General features: G+C 53.3%; 1 protein-coding gene across 6 annotated transcripts in view; it reads right to left on the bottom strand.

Moving 5' to 3' along the window:
• FAM118A (family with sequence similarity 118 member A) overlaps nucleotides 1-14,834 on the bottom strand; it is a 33,525-nt gene that overhangs the window by 8,259 nt on the left and 10,432 nt on the right. For 4 of the 6 annotated variants that reach the window (XM_070453498.1, XM_020888289.2, XM_020888291.2 and 1 more), the window contains exons 2-9: nucleotides 13,160-13,273; nucleotides 12,163-12,418; nucleotides 8,953-9,174; nucleotides 7,485-7,613; nucleotides 6,132-6,417; nucleotides 4,218-4,250; nucleotides 2,448-2,531; nucleotides 187-1,370 (exon numbers count right to left, since the gene is read on the bottom strand). In XM_070453498.1, coding sequence (XP_070309599.1) covers nucleotides 1,351-1,370; nucleotides 2,448-2,531; nucleotides 4,218-4,250; nucleotides 6,132-6,417; nucleotides 7,485-7,613; nucleotides 8,953-9,174; nucleotides 12,163-12,418; nucleotides 13,160-13,206 — 1,077 coding nt within the window. In that variant the 5' untranslated portion in view covers nucleotides 13,207-13,273 and the 3' untranslated portion in view covers nucleotides 187-1,350. Of the gene's footprint in view, nucleotides 1-186; nucleotides 1,371-2,447; nucleotides 2,532-4,217; nucleotides 4,251-6,131; nucleotides 6,418-7,484; nucleotides 7,614-8,952; nucleotides 9,175-12,162; nucleotides 12,419-13,159; nucleotides 13,274-14,834 lie in introns of those variants that run through there. The other 2 variants (XR_011482958.1, XM_020888292.2) reach the window with 2 other exon arrangements.

The following is a 14,834-nucleotide window of genomic DNA, read 5'->3' as shown; positions in this document are numbered from 1 at the left end:
TTGCCCTGGTTGCATTCTGTAAATGTATCAATTTTTTAAAAGCCAACTTAAGATGTTTGCTTTTCAAAAATATTTAAATATTCCGAGTAACCAATTTCACAGTTGAGTGACAATTCAAGGGAAAAATTCTCATGAAATACATGACACCACATTGTGTCATAACTAAAGAGAAGACGACGAGCAGAGTTGAAGATAAAATTTTACTTCTGACCAGAGTAACATAAAAGATTTGTTTTCCATGCTTCAAAAAGGAAGAAAAAAAGGTCTTAAGGAGCTCTCTGGCTTCTCTCTCACTCCCTGTTCCTGGTTCTTGTTCTTCTCTTTGTCTAAACCTGTGGGGAGCTGTAACACGGAAGCCTGAGCATAGAAGCCGCAGGGCCAGTGCCAGGGTCAGAGAGCAACTCTGTGGGCACAAGTACACAGCCTGCAGGATACCAGCACGCTGTCTGCCCCCCTGAGCCCTGATGTTTACAGTGTTCCCACAAGCCTTTGTCAAGTCTTCACTCTGCAAATCCTTGAATACGGGCCGCAGGGAGAGGACTTGAAAGAGATAAGAACAGAAAGGCTGGACCTTAACCCCTAGAATAAAGGCTAGGAGAGCTTGGGATTTAAAAGTTTAAAACTTGGTCTTGTGCTCCACTTAGTTTCTCGGTTATCTGTAACGTGACGCCTCTGGACGCTGCCCTGTGCTTTTGAAAAGGCCTTCTGCCTCTTGGAGACTTCACTTCTTAGTAGTAGGTAGGTTTGCCTTTCTTTAAAAAACAAAGTTAACTGCGAGTACAGACCTCCAAAGAAGTCCTACAGATCTAGGCATTCTTAACCACCACCCTGACTAGTTCCCTCAGTGCCTCCAGCATCTATTCCTTCTTCAGTAGTTAACAATGTAACAAACGTACTTCTAATGTTTTTTCTACAATAACATGTTTCCACACAAAAATTGTAAAATTTAAGTGTCTCGTGTGCTATTTTCTCTTTGGCAACTACTGTTGCTTGGACAGCGTTTACTCCCCCTTTCACTGGAGGAGAAAGACCCCCTCACAAGGAGGCGTGTCCCGCGGAGCCGGGGGTGCCAGGTGTGTCCCTGCCGCCGCTCTGGCGCCTGAGGGAGCGGTCCCCTCAGTCCTCACACAGGATACCTGCTGTGTGCACGCGTCGCCGCGAGGGCAGTTCAGCACGCGGCGGACTCCCTCACCCAGCTGAGGGCACACACCTGCCTGGCTCTCGGGGTCTTTGATGGTTTAGGATCCAGAGAGCCTGTGTGGAGTTCTCTAACATTCGTCCTCGAGGGGATGGCACTGTGGTTACAGAAGGCTGGTTTTCAAGTTGCAGCTTTTATTGGTTTTAAAGATTTCAAGACCCTCCAGCGTCATCTGTTTCAACAAAAAGAAAAGAATACCACATTAGAGTTGATCTTAAAAAAGCATTTGCAATGGGATTTCTATTTCAGAAACTGTTTACAGTTTTCTTACGTGCTAAAGACTTTGAAAATACCTCCATAATGGAAACAGTGGCTACTGTCTAAAAATGGCTTTCTGACTTACAAATACCATCAGGGGACAAAGTCAGTTATGACATTAGATTTGCAAAGCTCTGTGGAAATTTCAACCCAGGAATAGGAAGGCCGCTCCCCTTCTTAGTGGGCTGGAGAAGGGGCAGTTTCACCACCATCCAGCGGGAGCCTGCGGACTGGCAGGGTGTGTGCACGACGGGGCTGCCTGCAGCTCCGAGAGGATGAACCTGGGTCTCACCCACATGCAGGGAAGACGAGACTGTGTTCTCCACTCGGCCAGAGCCGTCTGGCCAGGGGGCTGCCAGTGTGGGCGTGGCCTCCCCAAGGCGCCCACGGGCTGGCGAGCCCACCGCTCCTGAGCAAAGCCCACCAGGCAGTGTGCTCTGCGCGCACACCACTCGGAGGTCGGCCCGGGCTGGGACGAGCCATGCGCAGCAGCATCCACACGGCCGACGTGGACAGCCGCCCAGGCCACCCTCTGACACTGCAGCAGGCGACCGAGGAGCCCCCGACACGGAGACAGCAGCAGGAGAGAGTCTGGAGGTAAAGACCCTGTCCTGGAGGGTCAGACACTAAAGTGACACAAATCGGACAGCAGCCGCCCGAGTGGCGAGGCGTGAGTAAAACAGGGACGAGAGTGGGGTGGGCAGGCTCTGGACAATGTTTCATTTGAGCAGGAGGTGCCGACATGGGCGTATTCATTCACTTTGTGAAAACTCACTGGGCTGACCTTAAGTTTTGTGTGCTTCTCGTGGGTTTTTCTTTAGAAACACGCTAACTTAAACAGAAAACGTTTAAAGTGGGTCTCTGGGCAGCTGGAACAATGTACGCATGGCTCCCTCCCCCAGAGCCCAGGAACACTGAAGCAAAGCACAGTGACTGCAAACACCTACAAGCAACGCCGACCTGCAGTGGCCAGAAAGGGCAGACTGTGTACCTGTATCTGACTGTCTGAGTTTCTTTGAAACTTCAATTCCATTTTCTCCTAACTTCCTCTTTGCACAGTCCTGGCATGCATTCCCTGAAAGATGAAAACTTTTATTAAAAAGCTTATCTAAGAATGGCTATCATGGAAAAGAACATGAATAACAAATACTGGCAAGGACGTAGAGAAACGGGAACCTCATACACAGTTGGTAGGAATTAATCTAGTGCAGTCGCTGTGGAAAACTATCAAGCTTTCTCAAAAAACTAAAAACAGGATTACCATTTGATCCAGCAATCCCATTCCTGGGTATATATCCAAAAACAACCTCCCCAAACTCTTAATTAGAAAAGATACACACACCCCAGTGTTCACAGCAGCAGGATTTCAGTTGCTAAGATATGAAAACAAGTGAATGTCAACAGATGAAGATAAAGAATATGGTGTGTGTGTGTACACATGTATACATAAAATGGAATACTAAGCCATAAAAGAGAAAATTTTGCTATCTGCAGCAACATGCACGGACTTTGAGGGCATTATGCTAAGTAAAGTCAGGCAAATACTGTAGGGTATCACATGGAATTTAAAAAATGTAGCTAACTAGTAATATAACGAAAAAGATTCACAGATAAAAGGAAAAAACACTAGTTAGTATGGGGAGGGGGGAGGGAAGGACAGTGCAGGAGCAGAGCTAAGAGGCACAAACTGTGAGGTGTGAAGTGAGCTCGAGGGCTGCATGTGCGACACCCGATACAGCAGTATTTTATGACTATAAATGTAGCATAGCTTAAAAAATGTGAACTCACTATATTGTACACCTGTAACATATAACATCATACCACAACTATACTTCAATTGAAAATTTTTATTTAAAAACCACTTATCTATTCTAGAATTCACCCTCCAAGGACCAGTTTGTAAATCTGATTTTACTGAAGAGCTTACCAACTAATCCCTGTGGTTAGGTACAGATGTCTGTCAAGCTACTGCTTTTTTCAAAAGAGATGGATGGTTCTGGGAGTCAAGAGAAAGCAACTAAAATAAATATGTCCTTTCACACAGAAATAACTTAGAAATGGAAAGCTGAGTGTAACTTCGATAATTCCTAAACCAAAGCTGTCCAGCACTAGCCAGTTTCCATCTGTGGCCCTGCTGAGACGGGCAAGGAGCCCAGGGCTCCAAGGCCCCTGCCGCGCTGACCGGAGAGGAGCCCCTTCTAACCCAACTGACTGAGCCAGGTGGGGCAGCCTGGCACAACATTCACCCAGGGGTGGACTCCGTGCGCCCGAGTTCAGTCACAGCTTGTCAGTTTACAAACAGGCAGAGTTGAGCCCTGTAAGAAGCGTATTCACATCTCAAAGTAGTAAGTAAATAGAAAAATTTACATGAACACTTAGAACCTTTGCAATTAAAATGTCTGAAGAGAATGGGTCAAAAGTTAACTGTAAATACATCTCAGACCAAATGGTATGATACAAATAGACTCTTCCAGTCCCCTGGACTCTGGGCTCTAGGACAGGACATAACTCCTGGCGCCAGCAGGTGGCCCCTGTCTGACAGAGCTGAGCCCCGCAGTTGAAGGGCTGTCTCTTTAACCCCTTCGTGGCGGCAGCGACCCTCATGAAGGTGCTGCTATTCGTCCTGATGAGGCTGTCCTGACACAACACAGGTTAAGTATTTAATGTGAGAAACACTTCTCTGATTTTGTAAGTGAGGGTAGGAAGACTGTGGAATGTGTAAAGAAAAACCAGGCTGGTGAAAAATCAAGATCTGCTTTACCCAACAACGTGGTGCTGTCCACTCGATCGGCATCTGGAGAAGAAAGGAAAACAGTCAGCAGAAGCCGCCTGACAGCTCTCCCTCCTCGGCTGCGGTGGAGCCGGGCAAGGCTGGCTCTGACGTGCGGGCCCTGCCCAGCCTGAGGGGCGCTCAGCACGCGGGGCAGCTGGGCCTGACTGCTGACCATCCTCTCCACCCTGGGACGAGGCCCCCGAGCCAGCCGGGCACCGTCCCTGCCGCACCCCCTCCCCCCCGCCCCTGCTTTCCCCAGCCCACCTCCTGCTCTCAGCAGGAAGACACCTCAAGGCTGTCCCCACACACGTGCTCAAAGACACAGCCACAGACGCTAAGTCCAAACGACCTTCGGCCCCCGGCAGCCTGTCAGAGCCACTCAGCTGCTAGGGCCTGGGAAAGGGGGCCTGAATGGGGACAGGAATCCCCTGCCAAGAAGGACACATGCGGGAGGGAGCCCCGGGTGAGGTCCTCGGAGAGCAGGGGAGGCAGGAGCTGCTGCCGAGTCAGCAGGAGGCCTGTGGGGGCGCCCTGCGGGCACGTCTGACTGCGGTCAGTCCAGGACCCCAATCCAGCTTCAGAACACATGGGCAACTGAGCCACCTCTCTGAGCTTGTCTCAGCAGCCCTAAAGTCACCTGCTTAGTAGCAGTGGATTTGTTGTTTAGTTGCTCAGTCCTGTCTGACTCTGCAACCCAAGCGACTGTACCCCCAAGATCCCTCTGTCCATGGGATTTCCCAGGCAAGAACACTGGAGTGGGTTGCCATTTCCTTCTCCAGGAGATCTTCCTGACCCAGGGATCGAACCCACATCTCCTGCAGGGCAGGAAGATTCTTTACCATGGAGTCACCAGGGAAGCCCAGTAGCAGTGGATACTGTGACTAAAAATGAAATAAGGTCAAGGACATAAAATTCATAGCAATGTGCAACATAGCAAGTGTCAGCTCCCTGCTCCTTCTCTTAGTAAAAAACTGCCACCCTGATGACACTTTCATTAACAGAAATGCAACTTAAATTGGCCCATTTTGCTAATTACCATGAATTCTGAAAAGGGCCACTGGGGAGAAACCAAGCTGCCAGATCACCCTTGCACTGTGCGCCGTGGCCTTCGCCTTCTCCAGGCTTCCAGTCCACAGCTGGTCATGCCCAGGCAGCACTGTGCTTGCCCCACTTCCACCACCTGTGGGTGACTATGTCTGGTCTATTACAAGGACAGGTGAGCCCACACAGACCTCTCCGGGTCTGCCATCACCCATGTTTTATGATACATGGTTTTATGATACAAGCCACAAGCTGCCCTGATGGCAAGATGACCAGCTGAACAAGTGCTCATGTATCATGGCCACTCCTGGTAGATGATCAGCTCCCCAGGGGAGGGCCAAGAAGAATTACTTGAAAGGGGTGCTGCCTTCAGCAGAACAGGGAAAATATGTTATTTGAAAAAAGAAAGTAAGTCTTTGTAGAATTGTTTTGTGCTGCAGCAGTTTTAACTTTTTAACATGCAGCGTGACAGGATAAAGGTGTGAGACAGCTGCGTTTGCAGGCTGCCAGGGTCACAGCTGATGGAGCTGGCGGGGCAGCTGTCTTTCTCTGTTAAGGTAATCTGAAGCAGGGCATGTCATCTGAAACAGGAATGGACGTGTACAACTATACCCACAGCTTTAACTAAAAAACTCAATTTACAGGCTATTACTACCATGCCAATAACCCCCATTTTCTATTTTTAAGTACACAGAAACATTAGAAAAAAAAAAGACTGGTGAATTTAATGGTATGTAAAATTACTTCTCAATGTTATGGCATTTACTTTATCTCTATAAAAAGGGGGTAAAATGGAAGAACCCCATCGGTTTTATACACTGAAAAGTGGAAAAGCAAACCACCAAACAGAACAAGCCGTACCTGGACTCCGCTGCCTGCAGATCTGGGCGGCGAGGTCCTGCACGTACCCGGGGAAGTGGGCGAAGCAGTCCCCGTAGGACACGACCTTGATGCCGTGCAGCAGCATGTCTGCCTGGAGCTTGAAGAAGTGGTCCTCGCCCTCCTTGAGGACCACCATGTAGTGCTCCAGGTCCACCTTGTTGGGCACGGAGTAGAGGAAGAGGGCCTGGAAGATCTGGTCACGCAGCGTCTCCCCGCAGCCCACGAACAGGAAGGACTTGGTGCGGTACAGGTTCTGGAGAACCTCCTGCGAAAGCACCCACCAGGAGACTGGGCTCGCGACCGTGAGCGAGCTCTCACGGCGTCACGTTACCTGCGTGCGACGCCACGTCATCGCTGCTCCCGACAGGCCTCTCCCGAGAGCGGCAGAGGAGCCAAGTGAGGAGGGCAGAAGGGGGGGGGGGGGGCGCGTCCTGGGAGCCAGCGTGTCGGCCAGGCCCCCATCAGCGCGGCGGCTGCCCCTCCGCCCACCCCGCCCCTGCAGCCAGCGCAGCCTCTCAATTCAAATCCTCCAGAATCACATGCAGTTTACAATGTTCAAAACATACGATAAGGACATGGAGTTTTTCTTCTGTTCAGTTATGTGCAGACACCTAGTCCCTGGAACTGACCTGTCTCAGCGAATGGAGGACGGGAACTCCGAGGGGAGGGCCTGGCATCGGGAGTGAGGGCAGGGGGGCTGAGGTGGGGCTGAGGGGGCAGTGATGGCGCCCGAGGCAGGGGCACAGAGGGTGGTGCAGGCACGCAGCGGCATGTCGCCGACCCGGACGCCCAGAGAGGCTCAGTGTCGGCCAGGACTGCCCCTGCCCGCCCACGGCCGTGCCAAGGAAGCGGAGGGGCCCAGCCCATCACCACCCCGTGCCTGGGGAGCGGCAGCCGGACCGGACCGTGAGCTCCAGAGCCATCAGGGAGGACGCCCTTGGCTTCTAAGTGCAATAAAAAGTGAGTTCACAGGAAGCCACGAGGCAGTTTGGCCACACCTCCTTTCGTCTATGACATCAAAAAAGCCTTGCAGAGAATGAAATTTGAAAACTAGGTTTTGAAAGACACTGCTCAGTAGAGAAAAGAAAGGAGGTGCCCGGATGGACAGAGAGGAAGAGCAGGGAGGAACATTCCCAACCGCGGCTGGGCCTGTGAGTCGCCCTCCCGAAACAGAGCCGCATCCCTGGGCAAGAGGCTCGCTCGAGTTCATAGAGCCTCTGTTCAAGGTGCCGAGGGGCGGGAGCCCTGGACCCTGCTCAGACCACCAGCGCCGGCTAGTGGCCCCCGCACAGCCCCAGGGGCACAACCAGGGCCACGTCGGGGAGGGCGTACCATGACCTCCGGGTCTTGAGTGACGTCTTTATATCCTGAAGGGTCCAACACCATCCCGCACGGGTCGGTGTACAAGCCGTGAATGTGAAGAACTCCGAACCTGATGTTCCCCCGCGCCCACTGAAGGACCTGGTGGGGCGCAAGCAGACAGGGGAACACAGGCTGGGGAAAGTGCCCGACACGACTCACAGCTTCTCAGACCTACCCGCGGTGTGAGCAGGAGAGATGCTGTGATTTATTATTATCTCTTTAAACCTAAGAGAAACTCAGCTGTCAGGGCTGGCTTTCCCGTCCTGCCGTATTAAAAAGAATTTCTCTATTTCAAGACCAAGACACTTACACAGAAAATATCTTTAACATTTCAGATGATAGCAAATGGCTAAGACTGATGACTTTAGGGAGATTATGAAGGTTTCCGTTCTAAATCACATGTCATATTTTAATTAGTTAGGTATACACTGATTTTACACCCTGTACATACAGAAAAAATAAGTTATCAAGTAGCTCTCTACTGGCTTTATTTCAAGACCCAAAATGAAGGTCCTGGAGAAGCTGTACGTCACGTACATTCCTTTTATCTTCACACCCGGGACCTTCCCGTCAGCGCGCTGGACTGACCACCTCAGACAGACAGACCAACCTGAAGACCAACCGACGCGTTCGGGCAGAGCAGCCAGAAAAGGCCCCCTGCCATCTGCAGCCGGTTCCAAGAGGCTCCAGGTACCACAGTGAGCTGCCCCACAGACGCAGCCACGTGACTCGGATGTGGAGCGGGTGTCCTGTCGTGTGTCACTAATGATTCAGGGGAGGGCGCGAACCGGAGCTCCACCACAAGGCGTCAGCCCAGCGGCCCTTGGTGTCCCTGCGTGGGGAGTGGGTCTGGGACCGACCCCGCGACCCCCGCAGTGAGGGAAGAACAGGCAGGGATGGTGTAAACCCACAGGCGCACACACGCACAGGATACTCAGCTGATACGATGAAACCATGGTCAACCTTAGCAGTAACAGAAATAAAGGCATAAAATGGTCGCCCCATCCAATGGAAGAAATGCACTAGGTTGGGTTTTTAGCAACGCCACAGGCTGGAAAGGTAAGGAAGGGGGGTTACCCTCCCACAGCTGTGGTGTGTAAGCGGGGAGCCTTTCTGGAGAACACTTGGATAATTTATATCATCTGTCTTTAAAACAGTCATACCCTTTGACCCTAACGTTTTGCTAAGAACTTTTAAAAAGGGTAAGAATTTGCATTTAGCATTATTTATAATTGTGGCAAAACGCTCACAACAATGATAACCTCGTCTCGTAATGAAATTCCATCTAAAACCATGCTTCTGAAGACGGCTTCATGATGGGGAAACGCTCACAGTAGGACAGTAAGGAAAAATCGCAGGAACAGACTTGACACGCACCGCCATCGCAACACAGGGCGCACTGGCCCCGCCCCTCCGCCGCGGGCGCCCCGCCCCGCACCTTGGTCTTGTCCTTCAGGTCCAGCGACTCCATGGGCTTGCTCTGCTGCTGCCCGAAGATCTCCAGCAGGTTGTCGTAGTTGGTGGTGAGGACCATGGTGCCCCGCTCCATCAGGCTCAGGATGGACTGCAGCACCAGCGGGTTCTGGATGTGCCGCTCCAGGTCGTCGAAGACCTCCATCAGGCAGTCCTGGAAGAAGTTGGGCTTGCTGTCGCCCGTGCGCTGCAGAGAGGAGGACCGGGGTTACAGAGACGCCGTCTCTCCACCACCACCGAGCCCCGAGGCACGAGACCACAGTCTAGGTGCCAGAGAGATACTTGATGCCTTCAAACTGTGGAGCTGGAGAAGACTCTTGAGAGTCCCTTGGACTGCAAGGAGACCCAACCAGTCCATCCTAAAGGAGATCAGTCCTGGGTGTTCACTGGAAGGACTGATGCTGAAGCCGAAACTCCAATACTCTGGCCACCTGATGCAAAGAGCTGACTCACTGAAAAAGACCCTGATGCTGAGAAAGACTGAAGGTGGGAGGAGAAGGGAGCGACAGAGGATGAGATGGTTGGATGGCATCACTGACTCAATGAGCATGAGCTTGAGCAAACTCCAGGAGTTGGTGATGGACAGGAGGCCTGGCGTGCTACAGTCCATGAGGTCCCAGAGTTGGACACGACTGAGTGACTCAACAACAAGAGAGACAGCCTGCTGACCTCATAGAGCTTTTTAAAACTCTGGAGGAGGGAGACAGCGTGCCAATATGTTAGTGAAATGTCAACAGCAATCAACGCTATCAAAGCGGAGCAGAGAAAGGCGGCCCGGCCCTGTGGGGGAGAGGGTGGCCGGGTCAAAGAGCATCGGGAGGACCACTGATACAGGACTTTGAGCCCAGCGCCGAGGAAGAGGCAGCTCTGGAGAGGGCACGCCCAGCAGGGGCTGACAGGAGGTGAGCGAGGGCACCTGGCACAGGTGAGGTCAGACAGGTGACCCGGAACAACACCCCGTGGGTCCTGCAGACCTCAGGGCCGCCTGGGCTCTCCCTCCTCGGGGGCCATGGAGGCCCGGGGCTGGCGGCGGGCCTCCAGGGAAGGGCACTGTGTCACGCTGCCGGTGCCGCAGAGCCCTGGGGTCAGGAGCGGGATGGGCCTGGGATGCAGCGCCGAGGTCGCCAGGGCCCCGAGCAGAGCTGCTCGGTGAAGCCGCCGGGCAGGGCCCACAGGGAGGCAGGCAGACACCTGAAGAGCAGCGGGGGTGCTGGGCAAGGAGGCCCGCATGACCCCGGAGCACCCCAGCCAGCCTGGCCCTGGGCCTGCGGCGTGCACGCACGCGCACCCACAGGACCCACTGCCCTCCAGGCTGTCCCTGTCCCCTAGCTCAGGCTCCCGCTGCCAGACGCCCCGGTCCCCCGCCCCCGTTTCCACGAGCCTGCCCTCAGGGAGCCCCCACACCTTCACACTCTCTCGTGAGCATTCCCCTCCTTCTCTCCTGAGAACTGGCGTCCATGTCCCTGGCACCTCACTCCTGACCAGTGAAGACCTGGCAGACCCGCTCACTGCCATTGTCACAGCGCACGTGGGTCCACGTCCAGCGACCCTTCCTGCACCACAGCGTCTGCACGCCTCCGTCGCCTCCTCTGGGGACTTCCACACCCCAAACCATAGCAGGACCAATAGCCAGCCTCTTCCCAGAAGTCCCCCACCTGCCCGACTCAGCACCCCGGCTCCTGGAAGGCTTAGCCCCACCACTGACCCCATCTCTCATGACCCCGCCAGCCTACCCCAGCACCTGGCTCAGGCTCCACAAGGTGTCACAACAATTACCCTAAAAATGCCTGCAACTTCCTGGCCCTTCCTGGCTCCCCTGGAATCCCCAGGCAGAACTCCACACCTGGGAAAACTGACTCCCCACTCACTCCACGTCCCTGCTCCCAACCAGCTGAACACAGAACACCACCACTCTGGCCTCACTTTAGCTCTTTATGGAAGTTCTCAAAAATACACAAAAAAGTAGAAAAGATAAAGCTCCGGACACTCACATTGATTAACCTCACATCGGAGCTGCCCTTCCGAGGAGACGCCCTCACCTGAGGCCCGGGGCCGGCCCAGAGCCCCCTGGCCCAGCAGCCCTGCTCTCTCCCTGCCGAGGGGCCTCCGGACGGCAGACCACTCTGAGCTCGGCGAGTGACAAGCTCAGCGGCCAGCAGCCGGCTGTCCGAAGCATGAACGCAGCCCTAAATGATAGGTAAACAGACGCAGAAGCTGGTTTACTCAGACCAGCAGTAGCCACCCCCCTATGATGTGAGCCATCCCGTGTTTAACACTGCACCCACACGTGGCACCATCACCCAGCTGAAGCGCTTCCCAGACTCTGGTAAAGTCACTACGGCCACAGGGCAAATTCTGGCAGATGCCGCGACAACGTGACTGGTCTGTGGTGCGTCAGACCCCACAGGAAGGACGCATGGCCCTCCGCTGCTCTCCCCCCACCGGAACGCTCAGGTCACTTAGGCAGGAGTCGGGCAGCCGGCCTTGGGCGCGAGGCGGAGGCCGCACGGTCTGCGCCCCTCCCCGGCTTTCACGTGAGAGTGTAAACACCACCGCAGTCAAGCCGTGCACTTTCTCTGGGTACCTTTTCTCCTCTGTGAATCCTCCTACATCTCTCCGCCCCAAATGAGACGACGGCTATACTTTTTCAGAAATGGAAGAAACGTGCCTCGGACCTCAGTCATGTCCTCCACTCCGAGGGCAGCCTGTTCAGGGATGACGCGGCCGCGCCCTGTGGCAGCTCCCCCGCTTCTGCACCAGCCCGACAGGCTCCGGGCACCACTCAGCAAGCACGCGCCCCTACGCCAACCTCTCTTCCTTGCTGGGTCCTATCCCGAGGAGACAAGGATGCTCTGTCCTCTCCCTGAGACCCTGGGGACACAGCTCTCGTGTGAGGAGTCGTGGCTGACCTGCTTAGACCCAAGCAGAGGTGGTGGCCGTGCCCGCGCTGAAACAGGACAAGGTTACGGGGCTGGTCCCCAGAGCAGCCTGGGACCCCCATTTAAAGGTTCCTGGGACCCTCATTTAAAGGGATACTATCTTGATGAACTGAAGGACTTCTGGCTTGTGAGCCCAACTCGTGGAGACATTTAAGCCCCGGACTCCTGGTTCACCAGCCTGGCCCCGAGCCAAGCTGCCCCAGGGAGTCTGGAAGCACTGACCTGGAAGCACTTACCGGGGACATCTTCCGGATGAGGTCATGGGCGACCACCAGCAGGTCCCCGTCCTTGGTCAGCTTTCTGCGGAACTCGGCCACGTCCCCAGGGTGCAGCACCTCCAGCTGCTCGGCAGCCTCGATCACGGCCTCGATGCAGCTCCTCCAGGAGCACAGGGCGGGGATCCCCGGGGCCACCGCTGCGCTGACGCCCGTCCCAATGACCAGGAGCAGCTCCTGGGGCTGTTTCCGGATGAGGCTTTTTAAAAACTTTCTGCTTAAAAACAAGAGAGGGGGAGAATGAAAGCCAGCACGGAAGCACTGCCACTGCGAGGGAGACGCTGCAGCCCGCGAGCGCCGTGAGGCGGCGGGCCCAACACAGCCCGCGCTGGACACACGCCTCGACCCCGCCACACCGACCGCAGGGCGAGCCCGTGCGCTGCGCTCCGTACGCATCTCACTGGCTCAGTCCTCACTCCGTAAGGGACGTGGGGACTCTACTGTCTTGTCCATCTCGAGTCCCCCATGGTGTTGATAAGAGTGATGCGTGTTTGTAAACAAAGAAGCTCAGCAATTTAAATTCCTTTAAAAACTGCCAAGAGCTTGTAAATACAAACTATGACGATAAATGATCCCTGATTATGGACAGAAAAGAAAATCCCTGGCAAAACGCAGGTCCTCCACGACCCACCCCCGGCAAGCACTTCCTCCTGCGTTACTTCACGGAGGCATCACCTGCCCGTTTATCGTCAGAGATTTCTTTCCTGCAAACCACAACACCCTCCAGCCTTAGAGGTGACCCTCTGATTCCCTCCTGCTTGGTGCGGAATCCAGGCGACAGTGGCTTCCTTGGGCAGAAAGAGAACTGTCTCCTGGAACGCTTCTTACATTGAAGCAAAGGCCTCTGAGACCATCTCCTAACCCGCTGTGACTGGCCCTCGAAGGTACTAAGTAACACATGAGAAGCTTTACACTGGAGGCTATACACCCCTGTGAAGGTGCACTTGATGTCATTTACCTTGATTTTTGTTCACTTCTATTCGTGGTCTTTTCCACTGAATCCATCTGTGAGCCCTAAAGAGATTCAGAGGCAACTTCTACTTCCCAGGTGAAAATTCTTTTCATCAGTACCCTGAAAAAGATGAGGCTGGAATTAAAATCAAAGGTCCCAGAGCTCTCTCTAAATCAGAATTACTGAAAACCATCACATACAAAAACACAATCCAGAATGGTTCCTAAGCCTGCACTCCTAATCCTGTGACTTAAGAGGACAGGCAGAGCCTTAGACCTAGGCGCCCCAAAGCCTCTGGAGGGAGGAGACTGGGAAGGAGTGCGGGGTAAGGAGGCGATGCAGCGGCTCAGGGGTGGGGCTTGCGCTGTCCCTTCACCACTCTGCTCCAGGACCACTTGCGGGGACACGGACACCAGGGATTTATCACGGGAGGGAAAACAACGTCAGGGGACCCCAAAGCAAGCCACACGGGTCTCCAGGACGAGCCTCGCTCTCGAAGGCACCGAGCGGTTCACTGAGACGTGCCAGGACACACCGGCAAGTCTTCCGAGATGCCAGGCCTCCGCCTGGCCACACTGACACCCAGTCCAGTGGAACAGTCTGAGTCCAAGGTCAATTCTTAGCTTACACAAAACAGGACTCCTAAACCAGCTAGGTCTCTATTGCCAAACAATCTCCACATTCTGTCATCTTTCCAGAATCATATTGCCTCCACCAATTCTATACCTAATATTTACTGTAAAGAAGGAAATATACAAAAAAATAAAGATTAAAAAGCCCATAATTCTACTACCTACAAGCAATGACTGTTAGCATTTGTATAGTTCCCTCTAGATTTTTTACTTTAAAATGCTTACATCATTCGAGACCATAGGTCATATCTTACTTTTTCATGCATTTTAATAAAAGCATTTCCTTATGTTACTCAAAACTATTCATAAAGAGAAAAAACTAAAGGAAAAAAAAGAAGAAAGAAAAACTGTCCATAAGTAGAAGTGTTTCAGCAACATGCATGAACTTCTGTCCCACTGCGAGGCCTTCAGGCACTTCATCCACCCCACCCCCCCAAGGCAGGACATCACTGGAGCTCTATGACAACCAACTTTGTACACAAAGCTTTTATCTACTTTGAAATTTTATTTAGGAGAGATTTCTGACAAGCAGAATTGCTGAGTTATAGAGTATGAACCCTGTAAAATATCTCAGCACATGCTGCCAAAACACCTTCCAGAAAAGTAGTCAGCAGAATGCCTAAGTGCCTGCTGGGCACAGCCCAACTCGCACTAACTGAAAACCACCTTTCACACGTGTAATCTTTTTTTCCTCCCCCCTCATTCAGAACTGGGTCACTAAAAATGATTTTCCAGGGTAAGGAAACTAGGCTTAATCAGTCTAGGAGCATCATTAGGCTTTAAAGAGGATCATAAGAATATCCCCTGAAAATGGACACAGACCTGTGCAGCGGCCTGTAGGCATCCCCCCACCCAGGGGAGAAGGTCCAGGGGCCATCGGGTGTCAGGGCCCTTCTCCAGATGCTGAGGCAGGCCTGCAGGCGAGCTCAGTGCTGTCCCCTGGTGCCCGCCCCGTGCCAGGATGCTGCTGGGCCCTAACTCCTCCCGAGTCATCAAAGGTCAGGTCCTTCCGTTCCTCTCTGCTAGATATTTTCTAAGGAAAGGAGAAA

This window comes from Odocoileus virginianus, chromosome 23 (assembly GCF_023699985.2).
Source record: "Odocoileus virginianus isolate 20LAN1187 ecotype Illinois chromosome 23, Ovbor_1.2, whole genome shotgun sequence".
Taxonomy (NCBI): Eukaryota; Metazoa; Chordata; class Mammalia; order Artiodactyla; family Cervidae; genus Odocoileus; species Odocoileus virginianus.
The sequence above is the reverse complement of the archived record's forward strand: the minus strand, read 5'-3'. Positions and strand labels throughout refer to the sequence as shown.